At 39.1% G+C, this 20,615-nt stretch overlaps 1 protein-coding gene across 1 annotated transcript; it reads left to right on the forward strand.

Annotated features, from left to right (window-relative positions):
• Nucleotides 1–629: 629 nt before the first annotated feature.
• Nucleotides 630–20,318, forward strand: morc2 (MORC family CW-type zinc finger 2). Its single transcript, XM_051692434.1, has 27 exons — nucleotides 630–750; nucleotides 3,054–3,239; nucleotides 4,045–4,098; nucleotides 4,186–4,220; nucleotides 4,426–4,494; nucleotides 4,626–4,716; nucleotides 4,972–5,080; nucleotides 5,610–5,769; nucleotides 5,882–5,993; nucleotides 6,121–6,246; nucleotides 6,348–6,427; nucleotides 6,762–6,844; nucleotides 8,328–8,413; nucleotides 8,576–8,716; nucleotides 9,190–9,344; nucleotides 9,582–9,710; nucleotides 11,304–11,409; nucleotides 11,511–11,643; nucleotides 11,724–11,810; nucleotides 12,360–12,653; nucleotides 13,039–13,320; nucleotides 13,413–13,473; nucleotides 13,581–13,719; nucleotides 16,150–16,362; nucleotides 16,461–16,554; nucleotides 16,662–16,850; nucleotides 19,521–20,318. The coding sequence occupies exons 2-27, from the start codon at nucleotides 3,172–3,174 to the stop codon at nucleotides 19,587–19,589; spliced, it is 3,165 nt and encodes a 1,054-aa protein (XP_051548394.1). The 5' UTR covers nucleotides 630–750; nucleotides 3,054–3,171; the 3' UTR covers nucleotides 19,590–20,318.
• The last annotated feature ends 297 nt before the right edge of the window (nucleotides 20,319–20,615 follow it).

The following is a 20,615-nucleotide window of genomic DNA, read 5'->3' on the forward strand; positions in this document are numbered from 1 at the left end:
TACAGCTCAAATAATACACAAGTTTTACCAGCAGAATTAATGTAAGCGCTTTTATAAAATTATAAGCTTCACATTTCTGCCTTTAAATGCACCTACAACTGGCCCCATTGACTTCTATTATAAGTGCCTCACTTTTTTTTTTGTTTTTTTTTTCAAGAAAAGGAGAGACCAGTTGAAATACGTTTTTGTGGCAAATCAACATTACGCTACAAATGAGCTAAACTTGCTTTGAACCCAGAATATTCCTCTGAAAAAGGGACCTTTTTGTTTATTGCATTTCGTACTGTCATCATCACATTAACCATTTAATGAAAAAGCAGTAAATACTGTACAGAACCACACAAATACATGCATCAGAAAACCAACTTTTCTTACAAAACTCGATTGAATTCATGCTGTGACCCATTTTAATATTTCATAAATGCTGTATCACTATTACCTTATGTCAGATTTTTAAAAGCAATCGAGCCAAGTCTTTTTTCATTGATAATTTGTGCTGAACGTTTCTCTCTCCACATTCCTTCAACGGTTAGCATATGCACTTCCTGGTTTAAGTTGAACGACGGCCACTTTAACGAATCAAACGCGCAGGATGAAGCGGTGGGGCTGTGCTATTGGCTGAGCGCGGTGAGATGGGCGGGTCCTAACTGACTGTGTGCTCGTGTGTGTGGTTCGAGGAGGGAAAGCGGTGCTGGAACGATTCGCGGCCTTGCATCTACTTTATATGAACGAAAAAGGAATAAACACCAGGTTTGTTTCCTACCTTTCCATCCAGCAGGCAGAAAACGTTGGATAAATCTCAAAACGGAGGCCACTGGATGGTTAAATGGTTTGCATCATTGAAATCACATGTATTGCTTGTGTAACTGTACAAAGGCTGTTTTTGGGCAGGCCGCAGTTTAGACAAATGCTTCATTGCACGAGTCAGGAGTTAAGAGTTGGCATTTTAACCTTTGATTTGAGAGTGCTTTGTGAATCAAAGGTTGGCAGCTCCTCTGTCTTTGCTGTTGTGTGGATCTAAAGGGCCTGGCTGCATGAGGTGGCCTTGCATGTATGCTTTTGCGGTGTAATATACGTGCAGACACTTAAAGGACAGGCATTTAATGTCCTTCAGAGACTCCCCACGCATCATCTCACCTGTCTGGTTCATTATTTTGGCTAGACGAGGGATATTCGGTGTAATTTTATAGGCTTAATGAAATTCGGTGCATGCTCAACAAATGCACTTGCTTCAAATAAGACAGGATATCATAAATCTGAAAGAAAACAAGTTAATTTTGGTAAAAAAAAACAAATTGCTTGTAAATAAAGTAGGTGACTTGGTAATTCTGGAACAAGAGGTCATATCATTTAGTTTTCAAGTCTCAATGAGTATTTTTCCAAGTTTAGGCTATGTTCGGAATTGCATACTGCTGTACTACTCTTACTAATTCATGTATACTGTGCACACTACAGTATGCTAATTATCTGCATCTGTAAAGGTAGGTAGCTGTGCAGTGTGTAAACCTCACTTGGCGACTGACGCTAGGGGCTGACGTTAGTGTGCCCACCTCCCAAGCTGGAGACCCCGGTTCGAATCCCGCTTGGAGCAGGTCGAGCAGGACTGGTTACAGTGGTGCCGTGACCCAGATGGGAGGGAGGTTTAGGGGGGTGAGTGTAACACAAGCCAGCTGGTATGTGATAGCTGTGCAGTGTGTAAACCTCAATCGCCAGGCCTCAAGAGGCGCACTAGCGACTGACGCTAGGGGCTTTAGCCTTTAGCCTTTAGCCTGTTAGCGTGCCCGTCTCCCATGCCGGAGACGCAGGTTTGAATCCCGCTTAGAGCGGGTAGAGTAGGACTGGTTACACATGCATGGAATACCTTGGTGTACAATGGCTACGTTCAGAATGGCATACTACTCTTACTAGTTCTGTCATATCTGTTTATGGCCAAAAAAGTAGTAGTAGTATGCCATTCTGAACTCAACCTACAACATTTATCAGAATGAGCTACGACCAAAGCACACTGCACGGAATAATATATCCCACAATGCAGTATGCTCGACCATCCATTTCCAGTGAGACAAGTTAACTGGAAGTGTGGCCTCAATTTTTAAGACCTATTTTGACTTATTTGATTGGGTGGACAAAAGTTAAAGGCGCGGTCACATGTACCTTTGCGTGGTGAAATTCCGCAGGCAAAATAGTAATCTCAATAGGATTCTGCGCGATTGTGAATTTCTCACGATGAACTTCCGGTGGCGAATAATTTGTGTTCGCTGATTTTGCATGTGGTTCAAGTTTTGTGAACTCTTGACTGGCGAATTCGCCACGTTGACCAACAGGAAGTTGCCTGGTTTGGCAGTGACCTCTGTGTGGGTGGTGCTTCTGAATATTTACAATGGACAAGGATATAATTTTAGCGGTGAATTTCTTTTTAACTTTTAAAGTGCAGCATTAAAAAGAGGCTGTTTGGCAATTAGTTTGCTGGTTTCACATGCGCTCAACATCTGTCCACAGAATTTCCAGTGTTGATGGTAATGTGACCGCGCCTTAAATCTTTACACAAAATTACATTTAGAAATGGGACATAACCGTATTATTTCCAAGATGCGAACTGGACAACACTCAATGTGATGTGGCAACAATGTAACATACTACTATTTAAAAAGGCTTTATGTTGCCTCCTTTTTCACTTATGATTTTTAAACGATAGTATTAACTGCACAGTATTCAGTGAGTAGTAAGTTGGTTTTCCATTCCGAACACAGTCTGAGGCCTCGGCCATACTTAATGCGTTATCAAACGAAAACGTATAATTTTGCTGTGTTTGTGCCTCTCAACCACACTAGAAAAGCATTGTTCTCCTTCAAAAACCGAGACTTTCGAAAACGCTCTTCTTAACTGCATACTTTGGTGAACAGTGAAGGAAACCCTGTTTGCGGTTTCCGAACTTCTGATTACAGATTAGTGTAGGCTTGGCTTTAGTTGTTTCCAATGGGCTGGTAAATGGGTGAATATCAGCATTCTTCATTTAAACTATGGGCATTTTTGTGTGTTTTCTTGTGTTATAGGTGTTGAACAAGCACGCATGATTCTCACCGTATGGGGAGAATGTAGAGGAAAGACGTGAATACAATCAGCTTCTGATTTTTTTTAATACATTTTAGTTAATTTTATTTCTTTGAGACCATGGCTTACACAAATTATAGCTCGCTTAACCGAGCTCAGCTCACCTTTGAATATCTGCACACAAACTCGTAAGTACCCCTGTTTTTGTCTTTTTGTGTGCATGTGTTTGAGAATTAGACCGAGAAAACCATTGCTTGATTGGACTGAGTAGGACTGCACAATTAATCGAAAAAATAATGGAGATTACAATTACAGCATTCCATTTTGGTTTACTCTTGTTGCATCAAAATGTTATATTCACAGTGTGTTTTGTTTTTGTATGCTGTGTTGAAAGTGCAAGCATGCATTGACAAATCAGAAGTGATTAAATTACAATAGTCAATCGGCATATCAGTAATGACAAACCTGGTATTGTATGTGTATAATTTAATCACAATTTGAATAATACGTTTGCTTTTTTATGCAAATAAAGTAATTTAGGAGCACCGCTCTCTGCTTCATTGAGAGGTGTTGCCTACATAAATATTGCATGCAGTTGCCCCGCACAAAATAAGTATTTTTATGTAAATTCTCTTAATCGAAATAATCGCAATTACATTAAAATAATTGAAATAATTATAGAAATAATTGACAATCTTGATTTTTTTCTCCCTCAAAACTACTGGGCCACAGGCCAAATTCAGTGTTAAAAATGTTTTTTTTACAGCCCTTTTCATTTAATAGAGTTATGAATAAAGTGGCATTAACACGTGCATGCGTTTTTCTTGTACACAAGACAGCTCGCCTCTTTGTGTAAATTATGTGAATACTTGTCTTCTAACTGCATGAAATAATCAGAACATACTTGGCGTTCCTCTGCCATAATCTGTATTATTTTTTAAGTTGGCACCCATCAATCAAAGTATTTTTGACTGATTATTTTATTGCCAACAGGACAACGCACGAGTTTCTATTTGGGGCTTTGGCTGAACTCGTGGACAACTCAAGGTATAAACATAGAAGACAGTGAAGAATCATTAAAATTATTTGCAGTGTTAAAATGAACTGATCATCCACTCCATTTCTTGTCTACAGAGATGCAAACGCCACACGGATAGACATCTACACAGGTTGGATACCGTTTAAAATAGTTACTTCTGATAATTGAAAAAATTTATTTCAACACTGGCCTTAAACATATTAATCTTGTTGTACTTGTACACATACAATTAAGAGTTTGAACTGATTGAATGTAAAAGATTGCTAAACACATCCTCATGCAGTAGGTTTGTTACCATAGTTAATTGTTAATATTTATCTGTTACGACCAATCAGAGAAGAGACCAGACCTGAGAGGCGGGTTTATGCTCTGTTTCCTTGACGACGGCACTGGAATGGAACCCAGTGAGTAAAGCAAAGAAAATGAAACCCGTCATAACACAAAATACATTCATTTTAACACCATGACGCAACATGATTTTATATGCAACACAGTTTTTGAACCTCAGTAACGACAGTAGTACTGTTTTAAATAGGTGAAGCCACGCACGTTATCCAGTTCGGTAAATCAAGCAAACGTTTCCCGGAGTCCACTCACATCGGCCAGTATGGAAATGGATTGAAATCGTAAGTATCATTAAACCTTTATCCAAAACTTGTGATATGCCAATATAGACTTTGGTTGGGGTTTGTGTTTCTAGATTGTATTTATCTTTTTTTATTTGCTGTAATTCTTTTAGAATGGTGTATTTCTGTAAAAAAAAAAAAAAAAAAAAACTGTAATTTTACGTCAGCCCTTAAGAGCTATTACATGAATTATTTGTTGTTCTTTAGTCATTCTTTAGTTTTTTTTTATGGATAAACATCATTGTCATTTTTTAGGGGTTCAATGCGTATTGGGAAGGACTTCATTCTCTTCACCAAAAAAGACGACAAATTAACGTGTTTGTTTTTGTCGCGAACATTTCATGAAGAAGAGGGTCTGGACGAGGTAAGATGTTAAGGCTGAAATATACTCTACGCAAGTATGCAAATGCCTTTTCTAGCTACGCAAGCTCAATTTGTTTGTGTATTGTTGCGTTTACGAATTGCGTTCTCAACGTATCAAACACAAGGGGCGCTATAGCAGACAGTAGTGCGAACTGTCTGCTACTACGGTGAGTTTTCTCTTTCATGTCAACTACTGTCATGGCAGAGCAAAAATTTGAAGAGAATATCGTTGAGCAAGTAATATGAAGTCAATATATTCATAGCAACTTACCTGAATAATAACACATCCATTTTAAGACTTTTAAGGGTAACTCTATTTCCCCCTTGTGGTTTGTTACAGCCATAGTAACGCAAAAACGCTGATCATGCATGTTCAACCAGACCGCGCATTGGCAAAGCTCTCGAATCTGCGTACTCGTACTTGCGAAAAGCATGTTTTTGTCTTTAAGTCTTGACCTAGCAATACACCCATTCTGAGAGTAGAGCAGCATTTCTAAATATTTTATTTGTCCGTTCTTACACAATTGTAGGTGATTGTTCCGTTGCCGAGTTGGGATGCGAAGACCCAGCAGCCTCTGACTCAAGACTCTGAGAAATACGCGACTGAGACCGAACTGATCTTTAAATACTCTCCCTTTAAGAATGAAGAGCAGCTGTTTCGGCAATTCAAGAAGATTGAGGGACCCAGTGGTTAGTTGCCAAGCACAGACTGTGTGTCATTAATCTGGTTAACCATTTGATAAATTCTGCTCAATGTTTTGTGATTTGCAGGGATGTTTAATTTGAGTGTGTTTGTGTTTAGGCACTCTTGTTGTAGTTTACAATCTGAAGCTAATGGATAACAGAGAGCCCGAGTTGGATGTGGAAACAGACCACCAGGATATTCTGATGGCCGGGACACCTGTAGAGGGAGTGTAAGTCCTTTTACAGAAATCCTACAGTGTGCATTCAGCTTTACTAGTTTAAAAATGGATAGCTGAATTGACAATATGTTTATGTGGATGATTTTTGGTGATGTTGATGTGTTTGTGTTGTAAACAGGAAGCCGGAGAGGAGGTCCTTCCGTGCGTATGCTGCTGTCCTGTACATCGACCCCAGAATGAGGATCTTTATTCAGGGTCACAAAGTCAGAACCAAGAGGTTGTCCTGCTGCCTATATAATCCTAGGTATACGCCTTATAAATGACCTACCTTAAAAATCCCAAATCTAAAACATAAGGACACATAACACTCATCTTAGAAACACAACCTGTTTTCTTGACTTTCAGGATGTACAAATACACATCAACACGCTTTAAAACCCGCGCAGAGCAGGAGGTCAAGAAGGCGGATCACCTCGCGAAACTCGGTGAGTTTAACACCAGCACACGTAAACAGACTAAACTGTACTAGAATCCTGGTTTAAGAGAAGTTGACCTCTGTTTGACTGGATTTGTGGGTTCTGACGACATATCCTTTATCAAACCATTTCTGCTTTCAAACAGAACCGCAAGTTTTAACTTAGTTGCTCATGTCTGCACAAATGTAGCACAGATTTTTTGTTACCCATTCCTTGATTGAGATTTTAACAGAGAAAGAAAAAGTAGCTTATTACAGACTGGATTCTAGGTGAAGGGAGACTTCCTGACTCATTTCTTGTTTCTTTGTCTCTGTTTTTGTGTGTTTCCGTGACTTATCTCTAGCTGAGGAGAAAGCGAGAGAGTCAGAAAGTAAAGCTCGTGCTCTGGAGTTAAAGCTTGGTGATGATTTATCCAAAGAGGCCAGGGTAAGACCCCACAAACACACACTCCAGACCCTGTGTTGTGTGAAATTCAAGGCATTATCAACATTCTAACCAGTTGGATAAAATGGGGTAGAGTTTGAAATAGATTTCTGTTGTCATGCCTCAAATAATAATATATACCCTTTGATAATTGAACATAATTGTACAATTTGACTAATTAATATATATATATATATATATATATATATATATATATATATATATTATACACACACACACACACACACATATTAGTTTATATATTTTCATAGTTAATACTAGAGATCGACAGATAAGATTGCTTAACAGGTATTATAAATGTTTTTAACCAATATTTAGACTAATGTATGTTAATATTTATATTATTATTATTATTTTTCAAAAATTCATAAATTAATGCTATTATGTTTTTATTGCTGTATTGTAATGATTTTATACAATTAAATATCGGTTCTGCAAATTGGTTATTGGACATGTAAACAAAAATACTCTATCGGTTGTATCAGTAATAATCGGTTGTAAAAAAAAAATCAATATTGGTTGATCGCTACAATATTCCATTAGACTGGTTAAGACTAAAAATTGATGTTAATCGGTTTTACAGACGTTTCTAACCGATATTTACACTTGCCGTATTATTTATATAATTATTATTAAAATATTCAGAGGCTAGTGCTATTATGTTTTTATTGCTGTAGTGTATGCTTTTTTTAAGCTACTATTGTGCATAATGGCATATATATTGATCAGCCACAACATTAAAACCACCTGCCTAATATTGTGTAAGTCCCCCTCGTGCCGCCAAAACAGCGTCAACCCGCATCTCAGAATAGCATTCTGATATTATATTCTTCTCAGCACAATTGTACAGAGCGGTTATCTGAGTTACCGCTGACTTTGTCAGTTCAAACCAGTCTGGCCATTCTCTGTTGACCTCTCTCAACAACAAGGCGTTTCCGTTCACAGAACTGCCACTCACTGGGTGTTTTTTGTTTTTGGCACCATTCTGAGTAAATTCTAGAGACTGCTGTGTGTGAAAATCCCAGGAGATCAGCGGTTACAGAAATACTCAAACCAGCCCATCTGGCACTAATAAATATCTGGCATATTTAGTGTAATATATTGATATATTTTAATGGTTAAGACCAAAAATCAATGATAATCGGTTTTACAAAGATGTTTTTAACCGATATTTACAGTTATATATTGTATTACTTATATAATTATTAAAATACTAATAGGCTAAAGCTATTATGTTTTTATTGTTGTAGTGTAATGCTTTTTTTTCATTGTGTGGCCTACAACACAAGCTTTGCCATTAGTCCTGTTTTGTCCTTAAGTGTTTATTTGGATACTTTATAAATCCCATGAGAGAAATTTGCATGTAGCCATGATAACCGCACCACAGAACAAGCAGGAATTGTGCCAAGTAATTTGTTGGATTCAGATGTACAATTAATGGCGTTCTCTCGATGGATGATTTCAGGCTGCGCTGAGAAAAGCACAAGATTCGGCTGCGATGTTGCGTGCAGAAGCTACCAGAAAACAAGCCATCCATGCGTCAAAACAAAAGTAACAGCACACTATTGAGTGTTTGTATTTAAAAGCCTTCAAGTCCAATGTCTGGTATTGTTTTTTAGTGTCTTAGTTGAGGTATTTCATATTATCTTGAGCCTAAAATCCCTTAAAACACACTGATATTGACTATTGTAACTATTGTTTCTCTGATATCAGAGCTTTGAAGGAGCCTAAGGACTTAAATTTTATCTTTGGCGTGAACATCGAAAGACGAGACCAGGACGGAATGTTCGTCTACAACTGCAGCCGACTCATTAAGATGTACGAGAAAACGGGACCACAGCTGGAGGGAGGAATGTAAGTGAGGAACACACACACACTGACTGCATCACTTAAACTGTAACATGTAACATCAACATTAACAATAATTGACGTGGGGGCCTGGGTAGCTCAGCAAGTAAAGACGCTGACTACCACGCCTGGAGTCGCGAGTTTCGAATACAGGTCGTGCTGAGTGACTCCAGCCAGGCTTCTTAAGCAACCAAATTGGCCCGGTTGCCAGGGTGGGTACAGTCTCCGCGGTAACGCGCTCAACAAGCCACGTGATAAGGTGCACGGACTGACGGTCTCAGACGCGGAGGCAACTGAGGTTCATCCTCCGCCACCCGGATTGAAGCGAGTCACTACGCCACCATGAGGGCTTAGAGCGCATTGGGAATTGGGCATTCCAAATTGGGGAGAAAATATCAAATCAAATAAAAAATAATTGACGTGCCAGAGTACAGCTTCTGTCATGCAATGTGGATGACCACTGTATGTGTGTTCATCAGGGCGTGTGGCGGTGTTGTAGGAGTGGTGGATGTTCCCTATCTAGTATTGGAACCAACACACAACAAGCAGGACTTTGCAGATGCTAAAGAATACAGACACTTACTGAGAGCCATGGGAGAGTATCTCGCACAATACTGGAAGGACATCAGTATAGGTCAGTGTTTGTCTATGTTTTTGGTAATCTCACTTATTTGTTTGTTTGTGCATTCCAAAAGGGCAGACATCTCTAAAACATCCAAAAAATTTCCATTGTGAATTATTCCTTTGAAATAGTTTTTCTTTTAAATTTTTATGTCTGTCATTCAACATCGGTTTTCAGTTTTTATGAGATGAGAAGTCGGTGATGTGAATAAAACAACTTATAACATGAAGTGAACTTTTCCTTCCACAGCTCAGAAAGGTATAGTGAAATTCTGGGATGAATTTGGTTATTTGTCGGCCAACTGGAACTCCGTCCCATCCAATGAACTTCGGTTTCGCCGACGGAGAGCCATGGAGATACCAGTCACCATCCAGTGTGGTATGAACATAAACATTGACTCAACACTTCACACCAATTTCCTTTAACATGTTTATAGATTTTGAACAAACCCCTTATCAAACCACTCTCTTACTTTCTTCATCCCGCCATGTTTGAATTATGGAAGAGTGAAATTGTGCGACTTGTTAAGGAAAGTGATTTTCTAAGCGATTGGACTTGTTGGTTGGACATATGGACAAAAACAATGCCATATTCTTAAATTGAAGGAATAACACCAAGCTATGTCTAGAGACTAGAATGTCAAACTTTTTTAATTAATCGCAAACACGTACATTTTAACAGCTCTAATTATTATTATTCCTCAACGTTTATATATAGATGAAATAAAAACAATCACTGGCACCTCGTTGAGATTTGCTGTATCTTAATATTTCATCATTGACTATATTCATCCATATTTTTATCCTCACTTCAGTGCATATTTTTTCTTCATTAGATATTCAAAAGTTCTAAATTTAGGGGGCCTGGTTAGCTCAGCGAGTAAAAACGCTGACTACCACCCCTGGAGTCGCAAGTTCAAATCCAGGGCGTGCTGAGTGACTCCAGTCAGGCTTCCTAAGCAACCAATTGGCCCGGTTGCTAGGGAGGGTAGAGTCACATGGGGTAACCACCTTGTGGTCGCTATAATGTGGTACTCATTCTCAGTGGGGCACGTGGTGAGTTGTGCGTGGATGCGGCGGAGAATAGCGTGAAGCCTCCACTCGCGCTATGTCTCCGCGGTAACGCACTAATCAAGCCAAGTGATAAGATGCGCAGATTGACGGTCTCAGACGTGGAGGCAGCTGGGATTCATCCTCCGCCACCCGGATTGAGGCGAGTCACTACGCCACCACGAGGACTTAGAGCGCATTGGGAATTGGGCATTCCAAATTGGGGAGAAAAGGGGAGAAAATCCCCCCAAAAAAACAGGTCTAAATTTAATTGAGGACATGCAAAGAAAAATGTGATTTTATGGAAACATGCCCCATCAGCACATGCATTGTGTCTCTAACTTCATATCTTGTGAAGAATTATTTAAAAACTCATCTGGTGAAACATTAAATAAAATAAATGCTTTAAAAAGCTTAATTTGTTAAATACTTCAAAATAGAGCATTGTAACGGAGCCAAGTCTCCATCATTCCAAAATAAGGGTCCTCTGTGAATTTTGGGCATGTTTACAGTGAAAAGGCCTGCGATATGCACCAAATTGTATTTTTATTTTTTTCTTGTTATTATTGAGATTTTGGTTGCACAAACTGCACCTTGGATTTTTTATTTTATTTATTCTTGTTGCTTCTGTGTCTGTGCCTGTCAAAGTAAGGAAAGACTACGATTTTTTACATTCTATTAATTGATTTTAAAAACTATTGGCTGATTAATCGGTTTATCAGCATTTTCCACCACCTTAGTTATCGGTGTCAGCAAAATCCACTATCGTTTGACCCCTAGCAACCACCCAGAAAACCCAAGAAACCACATAGCAACAGACTAAAAAAACAACTGCAAAAACAACCCACAACACATTGGCATCATAATGGCAACTTCTGCAGAAAAATGAAAAAATCTCATTTCTTTCTTTCTGTTCCTGTAGATAAGTGTTTGAAGTGGCGGACGTTGCCGTTTCAGATGGATGCCGTGGACAAACGTTACCCAGACAGCTGGGTGTGTCTCATGAATCCAGACGGAACTCAGGACAGGTTGTGAAACTAGACACCAGACACTGTCCAAGTGTGATTTTAAGATTTGGTTTTGTGGTTTCTTCCTTTCTCATTGTGTTTTTGTTTTTCTTATGTGTTAGGTGTGACGCCGCTGAGCAGAAGCAGAATTTGCCCATTGGCGTGTTGAAAAAAGATTTCAAAACTACAGAGGACAAACAGAAAGATCTGTCCGAGAAGATCCGCCAACAGCAGGAGAAGCTAGAGGCTCTGCAGGTGCTCATCTGTCCATCATCTCAGCTCTGTTCAAAGTGTCTGTTTTTGTAGTAATTCATTTTTCATTTCCCCTCATTTAGAAAACAACAACAGTGAAATCTGCAGCAGATATAAAACAGCTCCCCCTAGCTGTCAGTGCAAAACCTACAGAAGAGCGCACACCTCAGGTACTTTGTGTGTATGTGTATTTTGTGAAGAATCTTACGAGAACATGTCCATGATATATTTAACCCCAAAATATTTAGCTTAAAGAAAATGAGGCCTCTTTGTAGTACTATTAAGATTTCAGCATTATTTTCAAATCCTCATTACAATACTTTTACATTTATTCATTTGGCAGATGATAGTGGTTTTCGTAACACTTACTGTATTAGAGTGAAAAAAAAAAAACTGCAATACAACGTTGTTCTAAATCAGCATATTTGCAGTACAACAAATACCACCATGACGATAACTACTTTATAATTATAATAATATTTATTTATTGCATTACAGTAATGAGAATGAGATTTTTTTTGCATTGCAGCAATGAAAATTTGGGGGGAAATATGCTTAAAATAAACGTAATTGTCCTAAAAATAGACTTAATTTTCTTCATGCAGATTGCAATTTCTTCCTTTTGATTTTTAGGGAGAAATATGACTTGTTTTGATGTGAGATTGTATTTTGAGTTTTTGTCTGTGATTGTTTTTTGACCGATTTATCCTCCCTTATAGCCGACCCGCTCATCCCAGCGATCAGCACCCCGCCCACGCTCCCCTCCTCTCCCCGCAGCGGTCAGAAAAGCTGTCAGTCTACCACCGGTAACAAAAACCCCACCCCCTAAACCAACGCCACCAACACGGCCTACCCGGACCCCACCAGCTCCTCCCCCACCACCCAAAGCTAAGCAAACACCCGCTCCTGCAGCAAAGCCAACAAAATCTGCTCCCAAACCTGTAGCCCCGCCCCCAACTCCGCCCTCAAAAGCACCAGCTCGCAGAAGTGCCACGCAGAGCCGCGCTGCCACAGTAAGTGATCTCACACACAGACGAAATAATAAAATACATGCACATAAACTATGCATTTCTGGTTTTCATTCAGTAAAATTTGTGTAATGGGCCGTTCACATTGAGGTTGCGAAGTCGCTGTACTGCTGGTTGCAAGTAGGCTTTCCTTACTCGACTGCAGTGTCACAAGAGTCCTGATGGAAATTTAAAGAAGCCCAAATCTCCAATAATCTTTCAAAAAGGGGGTGTTTCATCCACACAAACAGCACTTTTGAGGCATTTTCTGCTCAATTTGAGCAAAGCGCCCATTGCACTCTTCTGTGATTCCAAAAGAACACGGAAGTGCAGTTTAATTGTAAAAATCATGCCCTAAGATTATTTCTTGATTTTGTGTGATTTGTGTTAGCCATCGTCCACCAAGACTGCAAACAAGCAAACTCCAGCCACCAAGAAAGGCGTTGCAAAGAAGGGTAGAGTCCAGGAAGAGGAAGATGCTGAGGAAGAAGAGAGTGAAGAGGAAGAAGAAGAGGAGGAGGAGGAGGAGGAAGAAGAGGATGAGGAAGAAGACAGTGCATCAGAAGAGGATGAGCCACAACCCAAAAAATCAAAGATGGCGGCATCTGTTCAAGGTCGAGGTAAAGCTGTCGTGGAAAAAACCCCAACACCAGCTAAACAGACCAGCACAGAGGTACAATAACACCCTCACACAGCGCTGCCATAGAGAAACTGTGATTCGTTAATGCTCAAGATGGGTTGAATTGATCTGTATTTCTCTCTTAGCATGTCACTAACAGCACTAACGAAGATCTAAAGAAGGATGCGACAAAAAATGCTCAGAAAGGTAATGTCGATTTCATGTAATGCCGTAATTGTTTAGCATGATGGTGGAAGCATGGAATAGTGGAAAACCATTTATAAATATGAAAAAACTTGTTTGTGTGTTTATAGATAAAGGCATTCTGGTAGAGGCGAAGGTGAACGGGGAATGGTTCACAGGTCGCGTTACTGCGGTAGAGACAGGGAAGGACAGTATACGCTGGAAGGTCAAATTTGACTACGTTCCCATGAATACTCCAAGAGACCGCTGGTATGTACACACCGGCAACTACCGGACAATATCGCAATATTGCACTACACATGTCACTATTTAATACAATAGAATGGTTGCATTGTCAGCCTCGATTTTGTCCTGTTCTACAGTTTCAGAATTTGCTCGTTTATACGACCTGCTTTTTCATTCATTGAACTGAAGGAAATGAATGCTCTAATACAGGGGTGGGGAACCTTTTTCCAAATAAGGTCCATTCAAGTATTTGAAAAATTATTCCAAACAATTACTTGTCATTTTTAATTGTGGGTTGAAATTAGCAATGGGCAAAAATAGCCATTTTTTATGTATCGCGGCCTTTATTTGAGTGATATCGATTCTTAAAATCCCAAGAATGGTCTTTTACTCTATGCAGTCCCTCTTCTAAAATGAGAGGAAATCACTCGCATTTGCAACCAAATTTCGCACAATGCGAATAAAATGAGACACTGGCTGGTAAATGTTCATATTTCACTCACCAGTGATTGTGTAGTGTATTGGCGAAGAAGTTCAGCACTGTGTTGAGAGTGGTTTGACTCGTTCCGTGTGTGTCCAAAGACGAGATCCACGCAATCCATTTATCATTGAATAATGTCTATTTTAATAAGCTTTCTGTTCTTTTCAGTTGTTGATCAAAACCAAAAAAACAAACATTTAATTACAATCATGCATTGCACAGATAAGGTAAAGCCATTCGAGTCCTCATGCACTCATTTACAGATGACCTTTACAGAACTGCTTGTTTTCTTAAAGAGTCAGTACCAGGGGGCCTGGGTAGCTCAGCGAGTATTGATGCTGACTACCACCCCTGGAGTCGCAAGTTCGAATCCAGGGTGTGCTGAGTGACTCCAGCCAGGTCTCCTAAGCAACCAAATTGGCCTGGTTGCTAGGGAGGGTAGAGTCACATGGGGTAACCTCCTCGTGGTCGCGATTAGTGGTTCTCGCTCTCAATGGGGCGCGTGGTAAGTTGTGCGTGGATCACGGAGAGTAGCATGAGTCTCCGCATGCTGCGAGTCTCCGCGGTGTCATGCACAACGAGTCACGTGATAAGATGCATGAATTGACGGTCTCCGAAGCGGAGGCAACTGAGACTTGTCCTCCGCCACCCGGATTGAGGTAACCGTGCCACCACGAGGACCTACTAAGTAGTGGGAATTGGGCATTCCAAATTGGGGAGAAAAGGGGATAATAATAAAAAAATAAAAATAAAAGAGACAGTACCAGGTTTTAGCATATATTCAACAAATCAATTTAAATACTTGAAAATAGTACAAATTATGCTTGTAAACAATACACATGTAACAAAATATGATATATGCAATATCATATTGTTGACGAAATATGTGGATTTGTTTATTTTTAAAAGCTAAACTGTGACCAAAAAGATAAAAAAGTTTATTATTAGTAAAATTAATATTTTTTGTAATGTACCTAGTTAGAAGGTCCCCAGTATAATTAACAGCATTATCTGGGAGAGAATTTCTTTCATATGTAAGCAAAGTGGACATTATAACTGAAATATACCCATATGAATTAATATCGAACGGGATTTGAATTGGAGAGCTTGTTAATCGAAATCGAATCAGGAAATCTGTATCAATTACCAGCCCTGGTTTAAATTAATGTACGTATTCCGAAATAAGTTAAAAAAGGTCTTTCTATTATACAACATGTTTGAATTGCTATTTATTTATTAATATAATTTATTATTTAAAATAATTTTGTATCTTTTTTTATATATATATATATATTTTGTAAAAAAAAAATGTATACAGTTAATGAAGTCAAGGCAATTTTTTTGCTTTTGAAATTATTTCTTGAATGGCTTCGCGAGCCTTAAACGGCCCTGAGCCCAAATGTTACACACCCCTGCACTAATAAATAAAATATTAAAAAATAATGATATACGGTTTTAAATATCAGTGAAATAGCATGAAAGATGGAATCGCAAAATATGATCGTATATATTTTGGAATTAGAACAATGACTAAAGTATTTGTCTAAAAAAAAATCTTTATTTATTTATTATAAGTAAATAACCTGGCTTGGGTCTAGTTTGTTTACAGTCTGATTTTCTAAGATCTGAATGTGAGAAATTTGTATTTGGAGTTCTGAATTTCTTGTTAAATTAAAACCTGTGATAGAATAATCTGAATTAGAAGTAGATTGACATATCGGTTTTACCGATTAATCGGTGCAGATAGTTGTATTTTTTTACTATCGGTTATCGGCAAAAGTCCAAGTTTTGGGCTTGTTTGTAGTTAAAAGTCTCACGTAATGCAACATCTTTTTTTTTTGTTTCCTGGTCATTATTTGGATTTTGGTTAAACAATAAAATGCATCTGGGACTTTAGTCATTTTGGACTCTTGTAGCCTCAGTGTCTGTCATAGTTTTAACATTCTATGAATTGATTTCATTTTTATTTTTAGGGTGTTTAAGGGCAGTGAAGATGTCCGACTTATGCGTCCCGCCTCTCCGGAGTCTCGAAGCCCAGACACCAATCAGGTTCCAGCACGGTCTGTAACCCCAGACACCAATCAGGTTCCAGCACGGTCTGTAACCCCGCCCACCGCTGCCGAGCCAGACACAACTCAGAGCGGGCCGAGCAGAGAGACAACAGAAGGCCTCGTCACCATGATGAGGTATGTCTGCAAGTTTGTGGGGTTTCATCTGTTACAGCGAGATGTATGTTTGCATTAATTTCACTCTGACATTCATGCTGACTGTTTGTACCGCACAGGACATTGCTAAGGTATTTTTTCCCGCCGGATTTCCGAATCCCTAAAGATTCTGTGAACACTATGAGCGCCGAGGACCTTGTGGCCTTTCCCATCGTAAGTACAGACTGTGGATGCCTTGAGATATTTATAACCTTGACTGGTCACTCCAGAGTCGACCACTACATTAACGTGGAAACAAACGGCAACATTGTGTGTTACAGAAAGAGTATTTTCAACAATATGAGGCTGGGCTACAGAGTTTGTGTAACTCCTACCAGACTCGGGCGGAGTCACGGGCACGTGCTGTGGAGGAGAAGAGCAGCGGCGCAGAGGCTAAGCTGAAAGAGTCTGAAGAGAAACTCCGCAAACTACGAACGAACATCGTCGCTCTGCTGCAGAAAGTCCAGGAGGTCTGACATACTCTCACATTAGTCCTGTTCCGAAACCTAGTAAACTACCTTGCTGCCTACTACCTATATAGGGATCTGCCTTTAAAGGCAGAATCCTAACAGAAATTAAGTGGCTAATTTGGAACACACTACATAGACAACAACACGGTGCGCTAAAAATTGCACCTTGGAAATGAAGCACAAAAGTACGGAGCCCTTTGAAGACTGGGAGGGAATTTATTTTCTGAAATAGTTTTGCATTTCCTCACAATTATTTACAAAATTTAACCATGGTTTTACTACAGTAACCATATTTTAACCATGATATTCATAGGAAAGCCATAGTAATAATTAGGGATGCCCCGTTAACATTTTAAGTAAGAGTACCGATACTTCCGTTCTTGTACTCACCATTACATGTTTTTATTTTTGTTTTATTTTTTCTGAATTCCATATCAACAGTTTATTCATTTGAAATGGTGTATAAATAAATAAATTCATTAAAACATCAAATGAAAATAGTTAATAATGAAGTGTTTAAATACAGAACCTCACAGCACAATCTAAAATACAACATTGGAGTTATTTATGTTAAATAAAGTGCTGCATCACAGATGTGAGATATTGCTATAATATAATTACCATTGATTTATTATTATTATAAGTTGTAGTAGTAGGGTAATAGTAAATATTACATAACTGTACAGTAGTGATATTTTTCCATTTAAATTTAACTTTTGGCAGAAGCTTATATTTTGAAGTGAAGCCCTTTCTGTTTCTGTGTTTTTGACGGTAGCTTCTAACTTCTGGAAAAACATGGCACTGCTGACCCAATGTGATTATTAAACCGCAGAAGGCTGCTGCTTAATTAAATATATAGTCTGTATGTGTTGCGGGCTTCAAAGTGAATTAGTACTCTGCTCGCTGTCATCTGCTACAATTCGAGGGAGCGATGCTCATGATGGTGTTGTCCATGTAAGGGCCAAGGAGCTCTGAAAGGTTTGAGCAGCCAGCATCAGTACAACACCAGCTCAACACATTCACATGTGTTCACATTTTTATCATGCAAAACTATATTTATAATTAAATCGCAGCCTTTGCGGTTTAATAATGAGACTAGGATATAACTTAATTTTAGAGTGTGTGCGCTGAATGTTTACGGAATGACATTCGTCCGTCTGATGGTATCTGGTATTGGTATCAGAGCATTTTTACATGTACAAGTACATGAGTGCGGTATCGGACCCGATTCTGATACCGCTATCGAGACATCCCTAGTAAATAATACAGGAAAGCCAAAACTATGGTAATAAAAATCATTATCATTCCATCTGAAAAAAACATGGTCACTACAGTTTTACTTAAGTAACTCCATGATTTATTTTTGGTACAAATATGGTTTTTAAAACCATGGTATTCGCCAAAAAACATACCCTTGTGAAAATTAACCATGGTTTCAATACAGTAAGCCTGCAGTAACCATGTAACCATTTTTATGTGGTAAACACCATGGTACATGTACCACAAATTAACCATGGTGTTACTCTAGTAAAATTAATCATGATTTTTTTGTGTGTGTGGGGGGGGGTTGTTTTCCTGTATTATTATTACAGTTTTACCTCAAATATCATGGTTCAAATATGATTACTGTAGTAAATTTTTGGTTATGGTTTTACTACAAATACCATAGTTATAGTTACTGTAGTAAAACCATGGTTAATTTACATAAGGGGTGGATAAAGGTGTTCCAGAAGGGGCTCCTGTACAAAAGAGTCAAGAAATGAATTGATTCCAGTAGAGTTGCTATTATATTGCTAAGCTAACAATGCGCTAATTGACTTACTTGCATAGCTCATGCAAATATTGGGCAAAATAGTGTTTTTTTTTTTTGTTTGTTTTTTGTTTTTTTTGGGGTGGGGATTTTCTCCCCAATTTGGCATGCCCAATTCCCAATGCGCTCTAAGTCCTCGTGGTGGCGTAGTGACTCTACGAATCTCAGTTGCCTCCGCGTCTGAGACCGTCAATCCGCGCATCTCATCACGTGGCTTGTTGAGCGCGTTACCATGGAGACCTAGCGCATGTGGAGGCTCACGCTATTCTCCGTGGCATCCACGCACAACTCACCACGTGCCCCACCGAGAGCGAGAACCACATTATAGCAACCACGAAGAGGTTAACCCAACGTGACTCCACCCACTCTAGCAACCGGGCCAATTGGTTGCTTAGGAAGCCAGACTGGAGTCACTCGGCATGCCCTGGATTCGAACTCGCGACTCTAGGTGTGGTAGTCAGCGTCTTTACTTGCTGAGCTAACCAGGCCTCCAAATAGTGTGGTTTTTAAGTAGATTGAACTATTAAAGTGATACTACTTGGTGTTTTTCAATTAAATATATTTAGAATGAGCTTTTCTCTTTTGGAGCTTATCGTAATGCATTCTGGATTGGTCGTCTTTATGAAGCAAACATGCGGCGCTGCCATAGAGTTTGGCCAAAACAAAGTATATTAGAAGGCACCATAATGTTGCTGGCTAGCTTTTGGAATTGCCTTCAAATTAGGAGTGATAAATTGGCTGTCTAGTTAGGCAGCTCCCTAGGTTTCGGGAACATAACCTAGTCTTCCTGAGCTTTAACATTCATACGGATTCCTTTAGATCAGGTTTATTCATGAAGTTGTTTTTATTTTGTTCTGTAGGACATAGAGATCAGCAGTGACGATGAGCTGGATGCCTACATTGAAGATTTGGTTACCAAGGGAGAGTGAAACACTCCATCTCTTCAATTTTACCTTTCTTCGTTTTCACTCTCTTAATTTGTGTTCCAGTTATTTTACGCGTTCGGATGACCGGAGATGATTGCTGGTCGACCGCACCTTCATCCCTGCCCGTATACTGTGACAGATCTCTATAGAGCAGCAAGAACTTCATGGCCGACTTCAGCATAATCCTTCATTAAAAAACACCACTAACGCCATCAACTCAGTCCTGGAGCATATTGCATTTTCATTTTGGACCTTGTGAGCCGCATGTGATGAGTGGAGATCGAATCTGATTAGTTGTTTTCTTTGTTTAATTGGTTTAACTCGTCGCAGAGCGTTTTTTTTAGGGTCTCAGTGTTGTAAAGCTTCATTCTCAGCTCTGAACTGCTGATTTCATGGAGTACGGAGCTGTTCTCACAGCTCACGGCGACTACTTGCAAACCAGTTTGACTATAAGTTGAGTTTGAAAATGGGCTTTAACTTGCTGCTATGTAACCGAATTGTTTCAAGTTTGAGTTACATCCCATTTCTTGTTTTCCATGTAGTTGGAGGCCACATCCAATTTGTGTTATTTTATCTCTCCTTTTCCATTTTTGGAGTAAACACTGATCTGATGCTGTTCACCTCTTCAGTTACAGTATTTAGTCTTTATCATTATATCTGAGAATATGTTTTACAAACTTTTATTAAAACAGTCCAATAAAGTTTAGGACATACTTGTGATCTTATGGTGCTGTTTTTATAAGAAACCAGCTTTCAGTTAATGATCTTTCCCTGATAGCACACGTACATCACCCAGACGTCTAATTAATGAGATTGTTTACATCTGGAAGACGTATTTTGGAGGTTGCTTGCTCATCTGCAATACCTCTATAATACATTTCCTCTGATGTCTTTGAGACATTCATGATTTAGCAGATGTTAATTAGACTGTGATGCTTACCAGATGAAAAGATCAGACATCTCGGAGATGTTTGCGTGCTATCTGGGTTACTTGCATTTAGTTTATTCATTTGATGAATACATTCAATA

Source organism: Myxocyprinus asiaticus, chromosome 48 (assembly GCF_019703515.2).
Source record: "Myxocyprinus asiaticus isolate MX2 ecotype Aquarium Trade chromosome 48, UBuf_Myxa_2, whole genome shotgun sequence".
NCBI classification, from domain to species: domain Eukaryota; kingdom Metazoa; phylum Chordata; class Actinopteri; order Cypriniformes; family Catostomidae; genus Myxocyprinus; species Myxocyprinus asiaticus.

Bases quoted from the DNA above. Each gene is read 5' to 3' on its own strand.
- morc2 (XM_051692434.1), top strand. From the start codon at position 3,172: ATGGCTTACACAAATTATAGCTCGCTTAACCGAGCTCAGCTCACCTTT. The intron at 9,711-11,303 runs GTATGAACATAA...CTGTTCCTGTAG, and splicing joins ACCAGTCACCATCCAGTGTG to ATAAGTGTTTGAAGTGGCGG. The intron at 11,811-12,359 runs GTACTTTGTGTG...CCTCCCTTATAG, and splicing joins CAGAAGAGCGCACACCTCAG to CCGACCCGCTCATCCCAGCG.